The sequence below is a fragment of the Streptopelia decaocto genome (assembly GCF_964273445.1).
Source record: "Streptopelia decaocto genome assembly, chromosome: 7".
In the NCBI taxonomy this organism is placed as follows: domain Eukaryota; kingdom Metazoa; phylum Chordata; class Aves; order Columbiformes; family Columbidae; genus Streptopelia; species Streptopelia decaocto.
The window spans coordinates 54,566,332-54,592,510 of NC_138661.1; the positions used below are offsets into that span (position 1 = coordinate 54,566,332).

At 39.8% G+C, this 26,179-nt stretch overlaps 1 protein-coding gene across 2 annotated transcripts in view; it reads right to left on the reverse strand.

Annotated features, from left to right (window-relative positions):
* Positions 1-11,745, reverse strand: part of NUCB2 (nucleobindin 2) — a 29,752-nt gene extending 18,007 nt beyond the window's left edge. Inside the window, exons 1-3 of one of the 2 annotated variants that reach the window (XM_082058904.1) lie at positions 11,450-11,745; positions 1,464-1,607; positions 723-830 (exon numbers count right to left, since the gene is read on the reverse strand). In XM_082058904.1, coding sequence (XP_081915030.1) covers positions 723-830; positions 1,464-1,607 — 252 coding nt within the window. In that variant the 5' untranslated portion in view covers positions 11,450-11,745. Of the gene's footprint in view, positions 1-722; positions 831-1,463; positions 1,608-11,244; positions 11,346-11,449 lie in introns of those variants that run through there. The other variant, XM_082058905.1, reaches the window with a different exon arrangement.
* Positions 11,746-26,179: the final 14,434 nt, after the last annotated feature.

Here is a 26,179-nt window from a genome sequence, read left to right on the forward strand (position 1 = left end):
TCTCCTCTTTAAGTCTGTCATCACTTTAGACTGTTTCCTACCTGTCCCTTGCTGAATTTCTAGCTCATAAAGGGGAATGCAGAACAGCCACCACCTAGAGCCAGGAACTAAAGTAGAAAAGACAAGAGTGTGGTGAGGTTTTGGCGAGAGTGCTATGTGGATTGGCACATAAGAAAGGACAGCAGGGAGAAAGCCAGAGGTCTAGTTTATTCCTATATACACTAACTTTACCTTTAGCACAACTCCTTGGTTTTCCTAGACTTTAAAATCTGACTGTCTTGTAATTCTCTTCCATGTCATCATATTAATTTGTGACATACTACCTTAATCTCAGAAGGCAGGTATACCTCTGTTCAAAACAGCATTCCAAACTACTCAACAGACAATAGTGTGTGAGAGCTATTCTTGCAGTTGTTTTGATGTACATTAAGGTTCACCTGCCTGTATGGAGTCTGTAACTAGCTTTTTAGTAGATAAGGCAGAAACCATGCATTCAAGTATACATTGCTATGGGATATTCTTTAACAAACAAAAGTTCTACTGTCCCTTGACTAAAGACAAAGTTTTAGTAAGAGTTAAATACCTAAGTAAATGAAAATGAAAGGAAATTTAAGCTCACAAAAATTGAGAGGAGTATGTAAAAAGAAAAGAAAGAATACAACATAAATGGCTCATGATTATGGATTTAATTAACCTTAACTTTTTTTTTTCTTTGTACCTACCTTTATTTCCTCTATGTCAGCAGTCTGGAGTTTCTCCCTAAAATGCTTATCTGTTTCCAAGACATCTATTACTTGCTTGAGATATTCATCATAATAAAGTCCTGTATCCTTCAAAAAATAGTGTAAAATTGAGAAAAGAATATACTGCCAACATTTCCTTTTGTTTAAATATAAGGATTAAACTGAAACTCAAATCTCAGCAACACAGACACTATACTCTCTTACTTCATTTTTTTCTGATTTGCATCATTGCCCTACAACAACTTATTCTTATGATTCATTTGTTTCAGCAACTGATGAGGAGAAAAGTGTTTAGGAATCCATGTCATACACAAGCATCTGTCATGTTAATATAGGGTTTTTTTTTTTAAAGTGCAATTTATTCATTTGTGTTCTATTTGAAACAGTCAAACAGAATCACTGAGTGGAATTTCCTAAGCCACCACTCAAATCGCTTGAAAAAAAGTCTCTGGAACAGCTCTTCCTCTCGGAAGCTGGGGAATTCCTTCTATGTGCCACCTCACCTTTAGCAGCTCATGGAAAAAAAATGAAAGAGAACACATTTAAATGGAACCTCACTATAGTAGATGGTAGAGTATATGAAAATACTGATTAATATCAGTTTCCTTCCTGCAAGCAGTTCCAGTAAAGAACATCTGAATTTCAGGAAGGCAGTTTGCTATAGCCAGATTACTAACAATTAGGAAAAATATTTAATTAGATAAATTTCATTACACTTACTGGATTTTCTACCTTCTCTCCTTCTACATGGCCTTCTCCTTTGACTTTTGTCTTATCTATATCTATAGGTACAGCTTCCAAGACCATTAGGAGACATGTCATCAGCAAAATACACCGCTGGGGCAGGACAGGTAGCCACCTCATCTGAAATGAGACCAAGTCACAAAAATTAACATAAATAATGTTATTGTACTGTACTGATTAGAATTTTTTGACATTCCTACATAGATACCTGTAATAACCCACTTCTCATATGTTCTACTGCTCTCAAGGAATACTAAAACTCACAGAATACAGCTTTAATTTGTAAAGGCCACTAGTACAGAACCAGATTTCCTCAGATTATTTTAAAGTTGTGTGGCAAACTGAAGTTGTACTGTAAATGGTGAGAGGTTTTTAACATGTTGCGGTATTATCAATGGCTCCACAGTACAGATGGGAACAGCCAGTGTTCATATACTTGTTTAGAATGGCCAAGTCTTGCATAATTAAGACTGATGTTCCTACTTTGATCATGTCTTTGCTGAAGTTATTGGCAAACTCCTAAAGATAAAAATGGACATTAAATCAGATCTTAGTGTAGTAATGCCAGTAGTTTTTGTGTTTCAGCAATGGAGTAGTTTGCCTAATTTGGAGTCAGGATCCCCTCCAAAATTTATTGACAGGAAAAATATTTTTCAATTCATGTTATATCTGTATTTCAAGTTGACAGAGACTCATAATAAAAGTGTTCACATCACCTGAAATTGTGGCTGAGGCTGGGGTTTTATTAAGCCAGTCTCCCCTATACTTTCTTTGGTGCCTCATATGGGGCTAACTCCCACATAATTTGATGAGCACTGAGCACTTTGGGAGTTATTGACCTCTGTCTTCATCCCCTCTATCAAATTTGGTTTAAAAAGCTCAGTTCATTCAGAAACTGATAAGATGGAATACTTAAACAGGAAATAAAGCTAAAAAAGTAACTACAGTAATCCAGCATCCAACAGCAAAGTCAGGCTCTTGAGACAATTCAGCCAATTCAGCTTATGACAGTTCACAGTCTCTGGATATTCTAGGAAAAAGCTTGAGCAAACTCCAATGTTAGGTTAGTAATGTAAACCACCTCCTGGAAAGTGAAAGTTAGCAGTCCAATACTGCCTTATTTTAGATATGTCAAAGAAAAAGACATAACATTTGAAAAATGGGAAGTCAAAGAAATCTAAAGTATACCTGCTACAAGGAGAATTTCTGTACAAGTGCTTTAACTAATCATGCAAGTCTGTCAAAAGTACCTACGTCCACCAGCAGCAAATCCTTAGTTTTTGGGGGGCGTGAGAGGAACAAGATGTAATTATGGTATCAGTACCGGTTTTCCTGAGTACATGCTCTGGTACTGGATAGCATTAGTTTTGCCTGAATTAAGCTGCCCCTTTACTAAGGCAACAAACGTAGATAACAGCAGCTACTTAATATTAAGCATTGTTGACACCCTTTATTCATGTAAGTATTACGTAGAAGAAAGCACTCTTTTTAAGAAAAAAACATGGGAAATGCACACAAGCTATGCAGAGATAGTCTTTCTTTTGTTGGGGATGAGGGAATAGCTGGAGATAAAAATGTATCCACCTACCTATTTTTTGGTTTATATGTCAAAGGCTCAAGAATGACAAGAATTCTCTGAAACTGTTTTTTCCGAAGGACATCTTCAGCAAAAAGAGCCTAAATGGATTCTGCTCATTTGTAGAAAATACCTGTTACCTTCATTTAAAATATGACTAACATCTGATCACTACCAGAACGGATAGCAGGAGCTATTGTTGCTGCCACATTAAGCGCATTAGATTCAATGTCAGTACTTCTGTCAGTCATTTGAAATAGAAGAACCTTAGAAGGCCTAAACTATGCTACAGATATTATCAGAGCATTATTTCTTAACAAGAAAGGTTTATAAATTATATATGTACGACTGAGAATATTTGCAAGGTGGTGGTTCGCTTCCAAAGCAGATTGAGATACAGTTGTGAGGAAGTCACTGTACTTTCCTTCTCAGATGAAAAAAACAGCAAAGAAAGTAAAATTAAGGCAAACACTTAATTCAGTATCTGTCAACTAAGTGTATTTAATAAATGAAAATGAGAGAACTGAACCTCAAAATCTACTTTGAAAGATTCTGGAAGAATAGCCTGGGCAATAAGTTCTCTAAACATAGAGCATCACAGTAGAAAACTTTACAGGTAAACTAAAAATCCACTTTGCTGAAATTCTAGCAGAGTAGGAATGGGGCACTCTTGTAAACTGATAAGTGAAAGGTCTTAAGTATGCAATGGATATAAACCAAAACTAATAAAAGCAAAAGACTTATTAAGTTTATACTAACTATACTCTCAGCATTTTTAGAACTGTTTATTTTTAGAAGGTTATGTATGTTTGAAATATTAATTTAAAGAAACAGTAGCTTCTGATAATGCTAAAAATTTGGACCCCTGGGAGATTAATATTTTCCCAACTTAAATATTTTCATATATACAAAATTATAGAAAAAAAAAGTAATTGAATTGTATTATAAACCACTCTAGTTATGTAAGGTGTGTAAACAGTGCTAGAGTTAGGTTACGTTATGGTTGGACTCAATGATCCTGAGGGTCTCTTCCAACTGAAATGATTCTATGATTCTATATGTGACTATTATTTAACCATGCTCATTTCCTGTGAGACCAACACGTCATGTAGTGAGATGAACCGTGGCAGAGAAGCCAGAAACTAGAGTAGTAGCTGTAGTTATGGCACTGACTCATTCTTTGCCTACAGCAAGTACGAAAGCCAAGACTTTCAACAGTAGTAATTGCTCTTTGATCCATTTTAAAGACATAAATAGTCTTTTTTTTAAGCTGCTGACCAACAATGTCTAGTAACATGAATAATTGTGGAGATGGAGATTAGCAGCTAGGGCTGAAGGGGGGTACACCTTTCAGTTTTCAGGACTTCTTTCCTTGCTACTCAGGAAACCTGATACATAAAATGTCTATGCTGAACTGAAACAACTGCAGTATAAGCAACCGTGTTGGTCTGCCAGACCTCATAAGAGAGAGCACTAATGTTCCGCAGACTTGGAATGGGCAACTGAAGCTATATAATCTTAAACCACCTCTGCAGCAGTCAGGAGAGCTTATCTATCAAAAGTCCTAATCAAACAAAGAGTCATTGGGTCTGCTGGCTTTCTTTTGTGCTCATGGGCAATTTGGGTTCCCTTGGAAATACCAACCTTTGTAATTAGATGCTGTCATACATAATGGAAAGGACTGGATGATATAACAATATGTTCTTCACATCTATTTGACATAACAAGCTGCTCTGAAAAGAAAGCTATCTACTGTCCATCAGGCAGTTTTGTTTCAGGTTGTGCATATGGTGTTTTTATTGTAGCCCTTTCGATAAAACAGGTCAAAAATCCACCCGTAGCAGAGAAGACCAAAATGAATAAGCAAAAAAATATCTCTATCACTGGAGCTAACTTTGTAGACTGCTATGCTTAACACAGGACTCTCAATAGTATTTTGAGGAACCCAACTGTTTACACAATCTGTGCTGAAACAAGCAAATTAGAAATACATTTATTAGAATAAAAAATAATTACGAAGTGAAGACAGAGTTAGTGTATTTAGGTATCTATTAGTCCAAGACAATACTAATCAAAATGCCCTCAATAAAAGAAGGTGACTAAGACATGCATCAGCCTTTAGAGTGTGACAGTCACAACTGAGTCACTGAGCACATTCTACTCTGACACATATTAGAAGATAGAAACCAGGTCCACTGCAAATTCTAAGATTAATCAGCTGCAAAAAAACCTCAGCATGAATCTCAAATTCAGCAACTAGAGGGAAGAGTGACAAGAGGCAGGATGAAAGGAAAACTAGGGTTCCAGGTTTTGTTCCACTAAACACTTTACTATTAAGTTTGTCCTGCTCTCAGCCTGTTACCAGCTGCCTTTAAGAGTTCTTGACTTTTGAGAAACACGTCCCTGAATGCCCATCTCTTCCCAGCCTTTGTAGGGTGAATCTATGTGTCTCACATAGAGATGTGGTTTCTTCTGTAAGGACTAGGAGCTACCAAGGCAATAGACAATCACAGCGCTACAGACAAGAAGCAGTGTCAACCTGGTCATTGTCATCCCCGGTACATAATGCACAGCATACATCCTCATGCTCTGCCATGGGTGCGTCACTTAAGCCTTTTATTTTACTTTTCTTACCACTGCTATATAGCTTAATAGAAATATAAATTGTCATGAATCTGCCCAGCTGACTGGTTACTTTCTTAGAGACAGACAGAAACACCTAATGTTACAATTGTCATCTGGAAATTAAGTTACTTTAGTCAGAGACATGTAGCCCACCTAGCTGAAAAGCTATCACAACTCTAATCTGCTTGTCTCAGAAATCAACCTCATCTTTCCCAGAGGGATAAACAAACATTTCTACTTGTAATACATAAAGAGAACTAATCATAAAAGTAGTGCTTTAGAACTGACCAATATTGTAGTTTTTAAACAAAGCCAATATCCTAAGCTTTCAGAGAAAATGAAAAATAAAAACTTCTCTAAGCATAAAGTATTCTAAAAAAACCCAGAGTGAGTGCCAAGAGAATGAGAGACTCAGCAGAAAATAGAGCCACCAATGTACTTGCATGAACAGAAAAATACAATCAGAAAAGTAGGCTGTCTGCCAGCAACCTCGATCTTGATCCCACTAAAGTTAATCACAAATTCCTATCACTTCAGTGGAACAGGATCAGACATTCAAATTATAAAGAGTTATGGGCTTTGAAAGATAAGTACCAAATGCAGCTTCTAAAGTTTGTTCTAGCAATATTAACGCAAGCAGCTAAACATGGTTTTAGCACACTTAGTTTACACAACTGCCAGGTGTTTATAATATAGAACTGAACATTTACTTTTCATTACCTTAACACCTATTGCCCAGAAATCAACATAATACTGGTACTGATATTTCCAGCACCTTCCTAGCAAGTAACACCCAATGTCAAATTTTCTAAAACTGAGACAGGCAAAACCATATCCTGATTATCAGTGCATATAGTGCATAGTGTCTGCACATGTAGAAGCTCAGTGGATGATTACAAAGCAAGAAAGCACAACATTGTAAATGCCATATTGCACATTTGCACTTGCCAAACTCATTAAAAAAAAAATCTACAGATCTTCATCTTTCTAAGAATATTACAGCATCAGTACTAGAATGGGAATATTACAAATGCATCTGACCTATATAAAGCACTCCTTCAGCAGTCTGAGTTAGCCATCTAGCATCTTGAATCTCTTTTCACCTCTCTGAAACAGTGATATACCTGTCCATATATTCACAGCTTAGAGAATGTTTAATTCCATGGGTTTTTCCATTTCTTTAAAAATTATTTGCAAATATATAAATTGATTAGCTCACAAAATCTTTTTAAAAATACATTAAATGTTGGAAATTAGGCAGAAACATATTAGTCTTCTGCCATATTTTCTGTTTGTAAACACCTGAATTATCGTACCTTAACCAACAGTGAAAGTCAATTAATCTATAGTTAATGCACCTTCTTCACAATGTTAGTCCATGACTTAAAGTAGAATTAGCATAACTAAAATGTGGCAAGAATTTTGAGAAGCAAGTGTGAAAATCTGTTGCAGCTCAAGATGCTAAGCTAAACTTCTGGTAGTGGTGAAGATCTCTTTTCACTAAGTCACCAGTCCTCCACATATAGTTTTCTCATCAAAGACATGGGCACGAAATGATGCAAATGGGGAAGTGGCTACAATCTGCACTAGTTTTCCCTTTACAAGTTATCTTTTGAAATACAGAAACACTTGCATACTTTTCTTCTCAAATGAGAACTCATTCTTTTAAAAGTTAATATGCAAGCATAATTTTTCCCTCTTTGTTCTTTCAGTAAATGTCCCACCCAACACAAGCAGCTACGGTTTCATTACGCTTTAAGCATTTTTTTATCTTCTGTCAAAGTTGCCCATTAACATCATGATACAGATGTTGCTTCTTTTTTTCTAGCCAATATCCAACAGGTTTCAACCTGGCCATGGTGTCCTAACCTTTTGTTAGAGTACATACCACTCAGTTCTCTGCACCAGGAGACTTTGTTTTTTCAAGTAGCATTTTAATACTGTACTTAAATATAGTTTTATATAAAACAGTATTAAGTACATAACAGCAGTAGAATCCTTTCTTCTCATACTGTTTATTTTGCTTACATTATTTTCTTTTGACTTGTATTTGTTACATTTTTCTTTATCTGCTTTGTTCTCCTTACAGTTCAATTTGGCTGATAGAACAGTTTCTTTTTTCAGCTTCTCAGAAAAGACAGCATGCCTCAACTGTGTGTGGTACAACATTTGCTGATAGAACCTTTTTTAAAAAAATACATTTCAGCTGTTTTATGAAATGAGTCACCCAAATGCTGGGGGATACTTTATAGTAACACAAACTATGAATGCTCAAGTGGGTAAGAAGCAAGTACTATTTACAACGCAACTGTCCATTCAGGAATAAAGACAGCATAGAAGCAAAACAAACGGCTGCTGCTACACGTGCTTAGCTCTGTCATAAGTAAAGTTTGAAAATAAAACTCTTTTTTTCTTCTTGTTGCAATGTTAATGGTCCAATATTTAAAAACCTGCACACACACACACAAAAAAAAAACCACACACATATTTGTAATACTACCTGCCTCTAAGGAGCTTCTCTGTCATTGTTTCAGAAAAACAAATACTAGTGTTTACAAAGCTACCTTACGAACTGAAGAATGCTGAAATATTAGTCGTTTTTTAAAACAAACTTGGATGATTTAATCAATTCTTTCCAATAAAGCTGGCTCAAAAGAAAATTAAGAAGCCAATACTCAAGCAAAAACTTGTATTGAATTCAATGCCTACTTGATAAAACTCACCAACTTTAAAAGCAAATTAAAAAACAAAAAAAGCCCACTACAAATATAACTTCCTGTATTATGAGTTCAGTTCCCATACAAAACAAAATACAACAGCACACCTGGAATCTCACAAATTAATTTTCATAAATGCAAACAGCACTTTCGTCAGTGCTGGTGTAAAAGGAACCTCGTTTCAAATATGCTACTACATGCAACCAAAGTATTTGCTCAAACCCTAATCTCAAATCAAAAAGTATTTCAATTATTCTACAAATATGCATTTTGCTCTAGTCGACAACACGTGATGATGGTGAAATAAACCCCAAATGTCCCAGGACTTCAAGGTACTTTTTTTCCCCCTTTGGACAGAAAATACAAAATAGTTCACAAGAATAAAGCTAGATCTAATGATATGGTTTAATGATTTTAAAATATTTAGGCACCTAATGATAGCTGCCTAATGACATTTATTTCCATAATTTGCCAATTCCCATTGATTTCTACTTGCTTAGGAATCCAAATACGCATAAATGTCCTACTCGTTTTATAAAGTATGATAAATGTAATAATGAGAAGGGTCTACATATTTCCTGAATTACTTGTGATGAAGAATATTTACAACTGAATATGATTTAAATGCTTTGAATAAGATGCAGATTCTTTCATTCTTCTGACTGTGAAATCATGTACAGCCTTTAAGAGTAAAAACTGTTGAAATTAACATGAATTTTGCCTCTGATTTCCTTCAATTTGTCTTAGGTGCCTGGCCATGTTTTCAGCCACACAGAAGCATATGCCTATCCAGAAGGCTTGTCTCTACTATGTATCTAATAGGAACTTCACAGATATCTCCTCTGCTTACCAAGCAATCAAATAGACAAGACTACAATAGCTCACCAGATAAACACTTTTGTTGCACAGGAGTTCAAATCAAGGCAACACTGATATGGGCTTTTACCTTAACAGTAAAGGATTTTATCTTTCTTTTGTAAAGTGCATTTGTTTAGTCAGTATATCACTAGAAGCATGGGTCAATATTTTCACACCTCTGACATTTAAGTCAATATAATAATATTTTAGTTTTTTTATTATCTCAGAGAACTACTGCTCTCTCCTTTCATGATTACAATTCCAGTTACATATATATCACTTGGGGACAGCTTCTGACAAAAACCCTTTAACTTGCCTTATATGAACCAACAGTTTATATTCAGTAGTACTACTGTTACTACACAACATGTTATGGAAACTTCTACTTAGTATTATTAAAAAGTAATTATTTTTGTTGGTTTTGATTAGTTTTTATTTGGTTGATGGGGTTTTCTGAATATAATTTCAGATACAAAAAAATGGTATTTCAAGCTGTATTACAGCATCAAGTTACAAACAAATTTACATCAGATGCCTGTATTAGATGCCCTTGCAGCCTATAGCTAATGGAAGTTTTAAGCAGACCCAATGGGCAATATTAATTTATCATTTTGTTTTCCTCTTTTTTAATGTTAATTATTTTGGTTAGAAGTGAATGAGATTCACATTGTTCTACTACGACGTAATGTATTTAAAGACAGACTTATGTTATCACTTTTAAAAATCTTGCCTATTCTAGAATAAAATACTGCCACCATCCAAAAAATTACAGTAGCAAAAAAGGGAAAACACTTAATCACAGTTAGGAGGTACTGTATGTAATCAGGGTAATAATTTGTGCTCCATGGTGGATCTTGCACTGTGACTGTACAAGACCATTATGCTAAGACCCCAAGAAATGTGACAGTAAGAAATTCAAGTGGATCTTAAGAGCTCACAGAAACGTAGGCCTCTCCCATAGACCTTTTGTGAGTCTTAAGCAGAAGCCCGTAAAGGTTACAACAAAACCTGGTTTCAAGCTATTTTTTAGTGGCTTTTCATCTCCTATGCAGTCTCCAGAGTAGGAATCCTTCCCGTGTTGCTCTGTTTAGTTGAGAGGGACCACAACTTCAGAACTCAGGGTAGAACTGCACCAACACTCACTGAATCAACTACAGCCCTTTTCTTCAGTGTGAGAAAACAAGATAAGAAACAAAACCCAAAGCAAACCTCCACACTGAACTCGATAGTGTGGTGTACTTGTGCTTCATAGTTGTTAGTGTGATGACCTAATTTTGAAAATGCTGGACGTTACTTCTCCACAGCAAATACTTACAACTCAAACAACAGAGGCTTTTCGTCCTACAGGCTGACTAAAAAGTGTTGCCAAACATGAACTCTTTCAAAAACCATAGCCATGCTTTTTTTTTTTTTTTTTTTTTTTGGGGGGGGGGGGAGAGGAGGAGGGGAAAGTTACCTCTCTATGGCCATGTTTCAGCCTTTTCCTCTTTTGGAATATTTTCTGAAGACAGTGGCTAACTTGACACGGGAGGATTTCACCCAGCTCCTGCAGTGGTACCACAGGCAACAGAACGCTGGAAAGCTGTATACCCTGTCTAACGAAACCGGTCTAGTCTCCCGGTCAAAGCAGCCGAAGATTTTCCTGCGGTTGTGCAATTAGCAACCAGTCAAGACCTCGCTGCTCCTGCCAGGTATGCGCTAATTTCTGCTGCAGCTTTAAAGCCAAGCGCTTACGCGCGGCCAGCGGGACTGCTCCAGTGCTACTTCCTGAAAAGCCGCTGACCGGCGGGCGGCCCCGCGCACAAAGGCCGCGGGGAGGGAGGGAAACCTGGGCAGCCGCCTTCCCGGCGGGCGGCTGGGCACCCCCGGCCGAACTTCACTCGCTCCCCGCTCCCGCCACCCCCACCCAGCAGAAGGCCCCTCGCTCCGGCCCGCCCGCCTCCCGGCACCCCCGCGTTACCGTTATTCCACGTTTTCAAACCTGACAGGAGGGAGGGCGGTTAAACCCCGCGAGGGAGAGCGCTCCCCCCGCCCCGCTCCCGCGGCGGCGGACGGCTCCTCCTGACAGGAGCTGCCCGCCGCAAGGCCTCCGCCCCGCTCCGCGCCCGGGGGCGCCTCCCGCCGGCCCCTCCGCCACCGATGGGGGTACCGCCGCCCCCGGGGCGGCCTGGCGCTGGCGACGCTACCTTTCGGTCCCCCTGCGGCGGGAGAGGAGCCGCTGCTTCTTAAGGGCAAGGTGTCTCCTGCGCGCGGAGATGAAGAGGGTGTCCCCCGGGCGTCCTCCCAAGGATCTGCGGGGCTCGGCACCGCGGCGAGGCCCACGGCGGCGCGGTACAGCACGGCACGGTATGGTATGGTACGGTACGGTACGGTACACCACGGTACGGTGCAGCGCGACAGCCCCGCGGCACTCCGGCGGCCCCGGTCCCGTTGTCATGGGGACAGGTCCCGCCCCTCGAAGCGTAGGGATTGGCCGGCCCTGACCCCCACCCGTGCGTCGCGGAAGGCTCTGATTGGACGGTCCCGGACGCCGAGGCGAGATTGCGCGAACGGCGGGGCCGCCGCACGGGCGCCTGTGCCGGGAAGGTACGTGGCGGTCGCCGCGGGGGCGGGCCTGGTCGCGCGCCTCTGGCGTCATGGCGGAGGTGGGGACGCACCTGGGCCGCTCCGGGGGGGCTCCGGGCAGCCCGGGGACTCTCCACCGTGCACCCTGTGGGTTACCCGAGCCCTGCTGCAGCCCAGCGCCGCCGCCCGGCCCGGGCCGCTGTGTAGCGCACGCCGCGGTTTAGCGGTGGGTGGTCCTGACGGGAGCCCCGGGCTGTGGTGTCTGCGGGGACGCGGGCCCGCGCTGGGGCACAGTGCCGGCTGCGGAACACCGCCCGCCTCACCCCTGTGCTGCTGTGAGCGGGAACTGGTCCCGCCGCGATGCTCCTGCCTGCGCTGCGGCAGGAAAAGGCGTTTCTGTTCGCTCGGTCCGTGGCGGGAGCGCGTCTGCTGGGGGACAGCGACAGCGGGGAAAGTTCTGCGGGCAGCGACTGGAGCTGCTTGTGACAGCTCCTTTCTCGCTGGTGCCCGCAGTAGGGACGCTGACACTTCCCTTGTTGCCCCTTGTGAACATTTACTCCTTACACCAGAAGGCATTTTGGTCGAACCTTCTCTTAGCTGCAGTAAATCGTTAGTTACGTGTCCAATCGTGAACCGATGTACATAAACTGATACATATACACTTATAAAGCTACTGGAGAGTGCCCGGAAAAGGGCTACGAAGTTGGTGAAGTATATGAGGAGCAGCTAAAGTCACTCGGTTTGTTCGGTCTGAAGGAGGCTGAGGGGAGACCTCATTGCGGCTACAGCTTCCTCACAAGAGGAGGAGGAGGGGCAGGCGCTGATCTCTTCGGTGACCAATGACGGAACCTGAGGGAATGGCAGAAAGATGTGCCAGGGGAGGTTTAGGTTGGACATTAGGAAAAGGTTCTTCACCCAGAGGGTGGTGGAGCCCTGGAACAAGCTCCCCAGGGAGGTGTCACAGCCCCAAGCCTGACAGTGTTCAAGAAGAGACTGGACAACACCCTCAGACACATAGGGTGAACTGGGGGGGTTGTCCTATGCAGTGACAGGAGTTGGACTCAGTGATCCTTGTGAGTCCCTTTCAAATCAGGACATTCTATGATATATGAATAGTGTGGCCAGCACGACTAGGCAAAGGATTGTCCCACTGTATTCAGCACTGGTGAGGCCTCACCTTGAATACTGTGTTCAGTTTTGGGCCCCTCACTACAGGAAAGACATTGAGATGCTGGAGAGGGTGCAGAGGAGGGTGATGAGGCTGGTGAAGGTTCTGGAACACAAGTCTTACAAGTAGCAGCTGAGGGAGCTGGCGCTGTTTAGCCTGGAGAAAAGGAGGTTGAGGGGAGACCTTATCACTGTCTACAACTACCTGAAAGGAGGTTGTACCATGGAGGGTGTTGGTCTCTTCTCCCAAGTAGCAAGTGATAGGACAAGAGGAAATGGCCTCAAGTTGTGTGAGGGAAGGTTCAGATTGGATATTGGGAAAAAATTCTTGATAGAAAGGGTTGTCAGGCACTGGAACAGGCTGCCCAGGGAAGTGGTGGAGTCACCATCCCTAGAGGTGTTTAAAAGGCATTTAAACAAGGTTCTTAGGGACATGGTGTAGTGCTGTAGTTAGGTTATGGTTGGACTCTATGATCCTGAGGGTCTCTTCCAACTGAAATGATTCTGTGATTCTATAACATTACAGGGATATTAACCGGAAGCATGTCACAGGCTACACAAGCATGAGTCGCTGCAGGCAGGGGATGGTGCTCTGCCCATGCGGCAGCGACCCAGCAGCCTCACCTGTGCGGTGTCTGTATTTGAACAGGTGTTTGCAAGGCTGCAGCATAGGTCCATTTGCTGCTATTTAAAATAGGTGTGCTTTTTTTTTTCTTTTTTCCCCCCTGCCTCTACTTGGAACAGTACAGAAGGGTTACATGGGGGAGAGACGGAAATTTTTTAAACAAGTATTGGTGTCAAGAGGAAAAAAGCTGTGTGGAGCTCTTCAACAGCTGGTCTATAATATATATAATGATGAAAATGTTCATGGCCAGTTTATGCCAATAGCCTATAAACCAACAGGGCACCCAGGCAGTAGCCCAGTTGCTGTACTGATACTGGTCAATACATGAGAAGCCCTGCATGTCTGAATGCAAGAAAATCCATCTAGGTGTATACTATGAGATTAAAATGCACTCACTGTAATACAGTGGCAAGGTTTGTTCTGCTACGTTTTCCTGCTTTATTTCTAAATCAGTTTCTAAATTTCTATCTGAATTTCTAAAGCATTTTTTTTCTTCTGTTAAAAGTTACAAGATGGTGATATGGGTATTGAGGTTGAGTCTCCTTTTTTTGGCTCCTCCTGCTTTTTTTTATTTTCTTAAATCCTTTGGGTTTGTGTGTTGGTTTTTGAGCCCACTTAGCTCAGATATCTCCTCTAGGTTTCATCTGACAGCTTCTAAAGCTGTTTGATTGCTGTTTTAGATGGTTTAAAAGACACTTTCTGGATTTTCAAACATTATTCTGGTTTCCACATGCAGGAAACTGCAAGGTTTGAAAACTGCTAAGTATCGCAGTGTTGTGACAGAAGCAGTTACCTTAATCTGAGATTGAGAAACACTCTTCTTAATTCTGGAAATAGCATGGCAAAGTAGAAGAAAGGATTGTGTTTGGCTACCGTTTTTATTGCACTGTTCCAGTACGTCAGTAAATATGGGTAGGATTTCAAGAGGGCTGCTGTACACCACAGTACCCTTAATACTTTTTGCTGTTATTTTTATTTTGTGGAAGTTATTGATAGTACTCCCATCAGCAAAATGAAGAGTTAGGTATTCAAATGCCTCCCAAGCATCAGTTCTAAACTCTGGCTCCTAAATCTCCTGCTTCTGCCTCTGCTCTGGGAAGCACAGCAGCAGATGCTGCTTTTGCCATTGACAGCAGCCAAGTGTTATTTTCTCAGGGTGAAAGTGGGTAGAAAAGGTAACTTATTAGCATTAGTTTCTGTTTTAACCACAGAGTAAGCTGGCAATTTCAAGGCTGGTGCTAAAGTTCTTTCCCTGCAACCCTCGCCCCCTACCCCTCTGCAAGTACTGTCCATCTGAAGAAACAGTAGAGACAAGAAACCATATGATAAGTTCTTTCGTTTGAATTAGGAAAGGACACCTACAAATGAGAACAGAGTTTATCCTCCATGCCTCTATGGCCATGGCAATGCTGGTATTGAAAAACTGGTGCTTAATGAGCGCAATGTGTGGTTTCCTGTGACAAGGACCTGCTGGCCGCAGAGCTGTGGCTGCTGAAGTCATTTGCTGTGTTTCCCAACAGCAATGAGTTCACAGACCCGAAATGGAAATAAAGTAGCTGTGGTAAAGTTAAGGGTGTCATGGTTAAGTGCCCGATTTATCAGATGTGAGGTGGCTGTTGACTTCATATGAAAGTGGCAGGCAAGAATGCAATTAATTCGCTGGTGAAGCTCTGCTGTGGCTTATGTCTCCTTGAGGAGGCACTGGTTTCAGAGGAGCTGTAGGAGTTTCTGCTTAGCTCATTGTATGCCTGTACATTTTCTTTCTCTGGCAGACCTCTGCCTGGACTCTTTCCCTAAGTTCAACAAGGACAGCTCGTGTCCTACTACCTTTTTGTTGTTGTTTTAATATATAAACAATTGGAAACTTTTTATCCAAATGTAGTTATCGGTTCCACTAGCTTATTGTTCTGGTCATATGCTCACTTTTAAGAGACTGTTCAGTACCAGACTTACGTATTTTGTGGGCGTTGTCTCCTGTTTTAACAGTGTTAGGTTTTCTTTAAACAAAATGACTTCCTTACATTTCAGCCCTGGTATGAGTATCCTGACTGAAAACAGTGTAGAGGAATTATGCTGTAATTTTACCAATTGCTTTTATTGCGTAGTCTGTCTTTTACATAGGAAAGAATATTTGCCTCAAAGTTTGCCACATCTTCTGTTATTAACTTATACATAGATGGTCTTACTCTAGTAGCTGATACATGGGGCTGATCTATTATTCCTTGTACAACTGAGATGAATTTACTGTGGCAAGATACATCTCTCTGTTGTAGAACTGTTTGGCCAGTACAAGCTTTTCTAGGAAATTAAATTTAGAACAAAAGACTGCATAGAACTAATCCAAATGTTGCAATTCAGAGCTGAAAACTACAGTCACTTTTGAGAACCCCTTCCAGGCTGGGAGGAAGGAATATTTCTAACTTGTTTTGTAAGCCAAAAATATGAATTGATTAATAAGTTGCTGTGAATTAAACCACAAAATGCTCTTGCAGCAGGGCAGCTATTCTGTGTCAAACTTGAGATACCTCAACCCTTGGTAGAAAAATCAAGTGGCAAGAATTTATAGTTTTAAAGACAACGAACCAACAGCTGAAAGATATATATATTTTTTTTTCTTCTTGCAGGTCCCATGCTGTTGTAAAGCCTGCTGCTTGGAGTGGAGATTTCTATCATTGCTTTGACTGTTTCAGGATTGTTTTCACCCTCTGTTAATCACAAGCTGATATGTACTGTAGCCTAGTTAGTTGTGCTGCTTATTTTTCTCTCTACAAATACTATGTGGCTACTTCATTTTGGTGCTGGAATGTGGTTTAACTGAAGGGTGGAGAACCCCTGGGGCTGTGCCAGTGCCCCCTCCCATGATCTGAGGCACATCTGGCAGCAGGACAGCCCTGGGATGGGATGGGTGCCTGTTTGTGACCGGGAGTGCCATAGCTGGGTCCCTTGGTGGATCTGCTTCTGGTCGTGTCATGTTATTAGTTACAACGAAAAACTAGATGGATTGTTCTGCTTAGTTATTAGTGACTTCTCGTTGCTGTTTTGGTCTTAGTTATCTATTCAGTGACATATAACAAGAACCTATTTATTGCAGCTCTTGAGGAGAATTCCATTACACTAGTTAATTTGGAGAGGCAGGCAAAAAAAAATCATTGTGTTCTAACATTGACCAAACCCCAAATTTTAAAATAAAGATGAGTTACCAGTATAACTCCAACATATATTACTGTAGTAGAAAGTCCAAGTCTCTTTTCTGTTACCTGCTGAACAGCTCAGACAGATAAGAGCTCTTTGTCTATGAAAGTTCATAAGTCTAAAACTATCCTATATTATCTCTCATCTTCTGCCTCTTCTTTTTTGGGTATGTACCCACCTGGCTTTCAGCTGCAGCTTTCAGAATTATGTATTCATTTTCAGACTGATTTTCTAATTTTAAAATTATAAAAAATATTTTTTCTCTTTCTGCATATTGTAAATGAAAGGAAAAATAAAATACACTGTGCCTTTAGAAATGGTTGAAAAGGATGAGGAGAAATAAATATTTTCATAATTTAAACTTTTATTTACTGATTTTTAATAAGGTGGCTACTCTAGAACAAAAATAATAAATATTAGTCTGATCAAAGAGAGTTCTGTTTCAGCTAGATATGTTTTATACAGGTAAACATGCTTAATCAGATTCAGCTTCTAAATTCAGCAACTCTTAAACAGAAATATATCACCCAAATAACTTTATTCGGAAACAGGAATATTTAGGCCTTGGTGCAGTAAAATATTTAAGGATATGTTTAGGTCTATGCCCACTTCCTTTTGAGTATTTGTTTACATTTCTATAAGAGTTTATAAATAATATTTTTCTAAATGAGCAAACCAGTGACTCGGGACTTTAGGTTGGAGACTGGGCAAGGGAGCCTTCCTTGAAAATTTCAGTTCTACACTGATTAAAAAAGGAAACAAACAGACAGTTTTCTGTAGAATAAGAATATTTACACATACATTTACCAAAACCTGGTAACCATGCAGGATGCTTTAGAAACAAATAAAGAGATATGGTCAGAGAAACAAGTGTGATCTTGCCACCAAAATACCTTTAACTAGAACTGAGGCAAGAACCGTAATGTATTCAGACTGAAAGAACAGTAAATTGAGGAAGAAAGTCTAGTTTAAAACAAAACAAAACAGCTTTCACTGTTTTGAGGGTATAGAAAAATACGAATACTGGTACAGGACATGAGGATAATTTCATACTTGAAGCAACGAGGAAAAGTCACAAAGAGAAAACAGAAGAGAAATAATATCTTGCTTAAGAGGGAGGTAAAACATCTAAGTTGGTATGAACTATTTTGGCGCTCTCAACTGAACAGAGGGTGGCTTGGAAATGAGATAATGATGAATAGCAGGAAAAAGAAGTAGTAAAAGGTAGGGTACGGTGGTTGCAGCAAGAAGTGTATCACTTACAGCACTTTTTTGGCTTCTCATTTCCACTAATGGAAATATTTTAAAAAGCAGGAAAAAAGGCTGTTGTAAGGCCCATACAGTGTATGTATTTCACAGTAATCTCATGTGGAACAAGAAATACCATAAATGGGTCATTAAAGGAAAATGTAGTTTTTAGTTGATTTCTCATGTGAATCAGTATTTTATTACATATTTTTTCAAGTCATCGGCAGTTTATATAATGCCACTGTCATAAAGCAGATGAGTAGCATCTGAACATTAGGCAAGGTTGAGTACCAGGTATTTCCAGGATTGTGGTAGTAATTTTTTAAAAATTCCTGTCTTTTAAAATTGTATCTGCTTCTGCCTGGTCAGAATTATATGCATGTGATGATCACTCAGTTATTGCAGGGGAAAAAAGGAGGAGTCAACATGGGGGTTTTATTCTTGTGGTGTTTAGGGGCTTTTTGGTTATTTATTATTTTTATAAACCTTGGACTAATGAGGGGAAGACAGCAGAGATGTTTCCCAGGAATTTGTGCTTCAGTGTTATCACAAATGACCACAAAAGGGGTACAAATTTGTGTGAGAGAGAGTTTGCTGATGACAGGGAATTACTTAGAGTAATAAAATGGAAAGCTGACCTTTACTTTAGATCTGCAGAGTATCTCATACTCGGTAGCTGGGTGATAAAGCAGCAAATGATATGTTAATAATGTAAACTGATTTGCCTTGAAAAAAAAGCTGGGTTTTTTACATCCAAAATTGTAAGCTCTGGACTAGCTCTCTAATTGCTCGGCTTGCGAATGTGTAATAAGAAAGTTCTGTGAAAACATCAGTGCGGTGCTCAGTGGTGGCCAGAACTGCAAGTATTAGAAATTATGAAAATGCTGGGAAAATGACAGCATAAAATGCAAAAGGTTTATATTACTGCATAAATCCATTGTGCACCTGTATTGTAAATGTGACATGCAGGTCTGCTTCTGTAATGTAATGAGTAGCATGCTGGAGGTAAATAGAAATGTCTCATAAAACAAGCAAAAGCAATCAAGACAGGTGGCAGGTTCCAAGGTACGTGCTGAATGTTGCTAGCTGTCTTTTGTTGGTATCGCATGCTGCAGCTCTCAACTGTCTTCTGCTCTGTGAAGTTATTCCACCTGTTGGGCCACATTGCAAATCAGAGTTTAAGTATAAGCTTTTTAACTGCTTTGTGGAGAAAGATGTGGTAGGATCTGACGTATCTTTGAGAGATTAAAGTTCAGAGCACACTTTCCACTTTGCAATGCATGTTGTGCAAAGTACAGCTCTCCTCTCTGGGCACAGTGGTTGAAAAGTGCTATTACCTGGTGGTGTCGTGGATCGCACGAACCAAAGGTCTTCATTTTCCTTTGGAGTTTTAAACTTAGTTCCTGGGGAGAATTTATCTTTAATTGCAGACAACATAATAATCAGTGCCATTAGCAGAACTGGGTGTTAAAAATAGAAAATGCATAGCCAAAGAATGAATGATTACTTGTTTGAGCAAGAAGATCTATGAGGATGGGGGGGAAGCACGTGTGAGTGTGAGGGGGTGCAGCTGTGTAAGTGAGTGTGAGTACATGTGAGCAAGGGTGTGAGGTGGAGCAGCACTCGGTGTCTGTGAGCAACAGGCATGTGGAAGGCATGTGAGTGAATGCAAAGAGGCATCAGTGCCTGTACATATTGGTGAGTGTGAGCGAGCACGCAGGTCAATGTGTGTACTGAGTGTTTTTCAGGAAATCAGAAGGTGAAGGATTTAAACCAGAATTTAAAGGCCATTCATTTTTGTGCCCCACAGAGATGTTTGTGGAGCGGTGGCCCTCACTCCCCGCTCTCTTGAAGTCTATTCGTTTTTCCCTGATACTCTTCCATGGGGAATGTGCTGAAGACCAAATCTTCTCAGCCAGAGGGTGCTGGAGCACTGGAACGGGCTCCCCAGGGAGGTGTCACAGCCCCAAGCCTGACAGTGTTCAAGAAGAGACTGGACAACACCCTCAGACACATGGTGTGAACTGTGGGGTTGTCCTGTGCAGGGACAGGAGTTGGACTTGATACTTGTAGGTCCCTTCCAAGTCAGGACATTCTGTGATTCCAATGAAAGGGCAGCACAAGCATTTCTGGCCTGGAAGCCATTTCCCCAACCTTTTTAGACTCTCCAGAGCATGAAGCACCCTTTTGTCTGCTGTTTCATCTTGTTATGCTGAAATGAAATATGCATGTTTGTGGACATCTGTAGAATAGTGCTGACAATATTTACAGTTTTGGAAGCTGGAAATAAAACACAAATGTATTTGTGTGCTCATTGAAACAATGAGTTATAGACTGGATTTGTGTTTGTTTCCTCACCCTGGAAAAAACGAACAGTATTTAGCAAAAAGTATTGTTGGTGTCCTTGTCGGACCCCAACATTATCTTGTTCCTGAAAAACTTGCTGAGGAAATTTGAATGTTACAAGAACGGGAGGATATGGTTGCAAGTTCTGCTCCATCTTTTATTGTTTTGGACCCTGGCCATCAGGAAACATTTTGCCTACTTCGAATATGAAACACTCAGTAGTATTATGAGAAAGACGTCTAAATAATTTGTGGCAAGGGGCAACTTTATTACAAAAAGGGAAATCATCGCAACTTTTCCTTTCTTTGATGAAATTTTAAAAAGAGATTTCTACAAAAGATGTGCCGGGAGGAATTTCCATGTTTTGTATTGACCTACATAAACCCTAGTTAAACATGCAAGTAGCTTAGAAGTTGTTTCACTCTGCTTCTGCCTCCTTTTGTACTTAAGCAACCACAGATCTTTACTCTTTGTCAATTCATATATGTTTAATACTGCATGGCAAATATTTTTTCTCACCTTCAAAAGTATTCATAAAAATCAGGCTTGGTGAGAATATTTAAAAGAGTGTTGCTTGTAATTTGTTTGCCTCTGCCAACCTGTGTGCCTAGAAAATGGAAATACAGACTTCTCTAATACCTACTGCAGAGGAATGGAAATAAGTAATAATGCAAGCTCTTTCAAAAGAAATCACATCTCCTGGAGTAGGAAAACTCACAGATCAGTATAACAATTTGTCATATAGCTTAAGCTTTATTTCAAAAGATGGACATTATGTAGGCATTTGCTTTGGTGTCTCTACTGGTAATTTTACTGAATGTATCTAATTTGGATGAAAAGTTACGTGGTTGACCGGAATGACTCATGTCACAGGGGAAAAGCAGGGAAAGAACAGTTTGAAGCAAAGGGTAGAGAAAAACTTGTGTAGAAAGGAAGTCAGGATTGCTATATACGCTTGCAACTAACACTTTTAAAAATACATTTTTGCAGGAGCAGGAATTTAATAGTGATATAAATATAAAAGTAATACCTTTGAAATAATTTTGGAAGACCAATATCAAATCAATTGTGCAACTAAATGGCCATCACACTATAATTACTTACGCACTGTTTTTTCCTACAGGCAGTTTTCGTATGAAATATTTTATGGTAGTGTTCATACTTATTCTGTGAAAAAGGTAAATATTAAGCCAAGGTTTTCAGAGATTGTGAAGCAAAGTGATTGCATGTTGTGGAGCAACTACCACACTGGAAATAAAAACCAGAAGTTTTGTTTCCAAATCTGTTGATACAGCTTAGAAGTAGAAAAACCTGCCTGGTGAACCAACACCTAAGAGCTTCTTAGAACTGGTAAACTATGTGCTGCCTACTTTTCTGGTGTTGCTGTTGGAATTAAGGTAGCTAATGCTGCCTTTTTCTGTGGCACTTGCTGCAATTGCTGCAGGTGTTTACAGCTGGCAAAGGTAGTGGAGAGAGGAATCTCTGAGAGAGAGAGTGACCTATAAAACAGATCAGGACAACAATGATTCTTCTTCTGGGGCTTACTGGCCGATGTTGTCACTTCTGGCCTCACTCCCATGTTCTATACCCTCCACCAATACAAATGTAATGCACACAGTAAAAGCTCTCGTCAGTCTATCTGAAAGCAGCTGCAGTTGTTCCTTGTTTCACAAAACCACAGTGAGATAACGGCCACTTTGCAGGCTGGTGAACCAAAGCCAAGACAAACTGGTTTGCCTGAACAAACTGCAGCTGTTGTAAAAGTGTTATCAAACTCTGTGAGCGCCAGGCTGCAGATACAAAATTTCATCTAAGAAATGGTGCAGGTTCCATTGCCTCATTACCAGGGGACTAGCAGGCCTGTCTTGCAACAAATCCTTTTCACCCATCCTTCTCTGTCAGGTCTGAGCCTCTGCCCAAAACTTCTTTTGCAAAGGGACATGTGGAGCCCCTTCCTTGTGAAGGAGCCCTTGTGAAGACTCATCCTTCCCAACCTACCCAACAGGCCACACAGGTTTAACAGAACTGCAGTAACTCCAGAGATGGAAACAAATATTGCTTCCCATATGATTTTTAAATTAATACTGTTTTTTTCAGGTTTTAAGGAACTTTACCAACTGAAGTGACTGCACAGTTTTTTTTAGATACTTAAACACAGTCTTAAGACTTTATTATCTGGTCCTAAGGCAAAACTCCCTTCACATTAATGACTGCAGACATAAGATTCCTCCCAGGACTCAAGTTCTAGGCAAGAATTGATGTCTTGCATCAAAATATTCTGACTTTTGTACTGCTAAGGCTTAGGATTAGACTGCAGTCATGTTATTTAATCATTTAAGGATTTTTCAAACCCAGTAAAAATATCAGCATCAGATGTATCCCTATTTACAACAACAGCCCAAAGCATTCATTCCCAGTGCTTAATAATCAAAGAGAGACATATAGTTTAAACATGTGTTTAAAAAAACCAAAACCAACAACAAAACCGCTTTCAATAGAAGCTCTACCTCTGTCATCATATCTGTCTGCCTTTTGCCATTAGGTGTGCAGTGTATTTATCCTTGGAGTCCTTTATTTGCAAAGGTGCTAATCATGCTATATTAGTACTCTCTGATTTCCACCTGTGCACTTAGTTGTGACCATAATACAACACCTGTTCTTTACTGATGAACTAATAGTTTCTAGTGAGTTGCAGGATCTTCAGTGTTGTAAAGGTCTGTTTTGACCCTAAATAATGTGAGCAAGGTCACTAAAATGCTAGTTGGTGAAATAACTTAGTGTGCTTATTTGAGCTTGCTTAACCTATATGCTTATTTAAGAAAAGGAAAAAATAAACAGAAATACAGCACTGGAAAAATGTTATTGGTGATTATACTCCAAAAGGTTAGTGAATTCTTAGAACTGTGACATCTGAAGGGATATTTAAAAATTGTGAATATTTTAAAAGTAATTTAGGGTTAAACTAGACTTTCTGGAAACAATCTAATAGTTATGGAAGAGCCTGTGGGAAGCTGGCTCTTCAGACGAGTTCTGGTCCGAACCACGTGCTACCATGTGGCCTCATTTTCAGAGACTAAATATACTCCAGGGTTTGCTGCAAATCCCTTTTATTGAGGGGTCAGATGGAATCTTAATAAATTACATTATGATACATACTGTCATGGAAATAGATATTTTCAGCTTTTTGCTCTGGTTTATTTCTTCATTCTTTCTTTGTCCGAATGCAACATAATAATAGCTTTTGAGACTGCATAGAAGAGATTCTAAACTTCTGGGGAATGTTTTAGTTATCCATGAGATTGACCCTGTTAATTTTGGTGCAAATACGAAATGAGTAAAGCTTAATTTCCACTAAAATCAGATTAAAGGAGGATTCTTTAAATGCTTTCAGTGTAAGCCCGCTACAGCTGTCAGGCTATCTGTCCTTTTCCTTAGAAAGCTACGGGGTGACAGCAAAGCTCATGAAACTGTGATGAGAGAAAAAAATAAGCACATAGAAGTGGTATAATTGAGAACAGAATTTTTAATGTGTAGGATTTGTGAGAGCAATAATGGCAATAAATCTTCCGTATCTTCCCTCTTCAGTGAAAGCTGTATGCATATTGAAACAAAACCCAGGGAATTCTCTGAAAGCTTGGGAATGTTTCTTATATGTTCAGGGTTGAAAAAAGTCCACTTCTGTCTGTCTTTAGAACAAGTTATTAAAGTCTCCTGCAACCAAAGAGGAAGATCAGAGATGATCAGTACTGAGTATTTTCTGCTGCTTTAGGGAAATGTAGTGGCCAGGACTACATTTACAATACTTCATTGCATGGTAGGGCCATTTTATAAGACTAACGTGTTCATCTTTAATTCAGGTTTTAAATTTCATAAAGACTACTTGGGTTTAGAAAAAATTTGGCTTTTCTGACTCAAACATTGTGGATTTTCAGCAGTTTTTAATATTAGATAGGAAATGGGCATTTTACTTCCTAATCTAATAACCAGGTTAGAGTTGGACTTCTGTTTAATAATGTGAGGCTGAGGACAGGATGGCCTTGCTAAGAGAGTATGAACAAATAGCTGGAGGACATAGCTTTTCATTAGTTTAGTATTTTAATACATGGTCTCTCACAGGTTGAGGATTCAGCCAGGTACCTTTGGGGGGTGCCAGAACATTGCAGGTGGATTCATCTATCAGTTTTAGTGGGATAAAGCAAAGATAATTTCATTCTTTTAAAGTTATGCTTTCAGTGAATCCAGAGCAAAACTTCCATTGATTTAAATAGAAAACCAAGATCATGCTTAATGCTACTGTGATGTGATTCCTGACTTGGAATTTACATTTCTGCTCTTCCGAAAGACTACACAGTACTGTAATGGAAGTAATGTTTGCAGGTGACATATAGGCAATTTAATAATTTTTTTTTCTGAAAGCTTTGGAATTTAGTTAAAACGAAGTAGCTAAAGATTTTTCCATTAGGAAGTTTCAAAGAGTCACTAAACCACTCTATACTTTCACCACACACACGCATAAACTTAAATACCTGCTGCACTGTGGCAAATTAGGTATGGTGTCATAGGCAGGATTAGCCAGTGACACTATATTGAAGTGCCATTCCTTTATCTGTACCCTCTTCCTTATCTTTCGGCTACTCTTCAGTATCTTTCTTGAGCAAAGGGCCATTGCTATTTAAAATGTCATACTACATTTTTATTTGCAAAATAAGTAATTTTTCTTAACTTTAATACTGGGTTTTCAAATGCTTCAATGCTGCTCGAGCACTGCTCTTAATTAGGATATTTCTCCATGGCCTGGTGTGTCACTGCCTCATTGCAGAAGGATGACTGTGGATCCCGAGAAGTTTTGCTGACAGGTGATTTCTGTGACACCTGGAAGATGAGAAGTGACGTTCCTTACCTGTTCTGCACACCCACACTTGGGTGCATGAGCCTGATCCTGACAGAGTGCCTGATACATTGGGTAGAATTATTCTGATGGTGAGTAGTATCCACAAAGACAGGGTTGGTAACGAGGCCAGACCCGTGTGGTCTGCTGATCAGCGTGAAGTTTCCCAGTGAGCACTGCACACATGAACACACACTATTTTTTTCCTCCAATGCGCACAAGCTCTGTGTCAAGTTGTTTAAGTGAGTTGTGACATGTTAATGCTGTTGGCTTCTTTCTGCTGAGGGCCAAGTGCTGTAATCCTATCTGAAAAGTTTTCCATAAAACTTGGAGATCGTTTTAATTAAAACAGTATCTGGTTTTGTCCCTCAAGCATGGGTGTCTTTCTACTCATGAATGTAAACAGCAAAGGCAAGCAATAAATCCCTTTGAATAATGTGCCAGTACTCTACTCTTACATAACTGTCATTCCTAAGTAGAAGATGCTTATTTACCAATTAAAGCATGTTGGCAAGGATTTCAGGCATTTTGAATTCATTCTGCTGCTTCCAGAATGTTCATTAGATAAAATCTGTTGAATTTTTATCAGTGACCCTTAACCTGAAAACAAGTTTTACAAATGTCCTCCAGGAAACACATTGTGTGCTTAACTTCCCCTATGAAAACTACAAAAAACTGTACACCAAAATACAAAGATTAAAGGCCAGAGCCATGACAGAATTAGACTTGGACAGACATATGAAAAGTACCTCACTGAATGTACTTGATAGGATAATTTATTCTTAACAATGTGCACTACGTGACTACAAATAAATGCATGACATAAGGAATTGTTCATTTTTTTAAATAGTAGAATATTTCAATTGACTTGCAATGCTTAAAGAA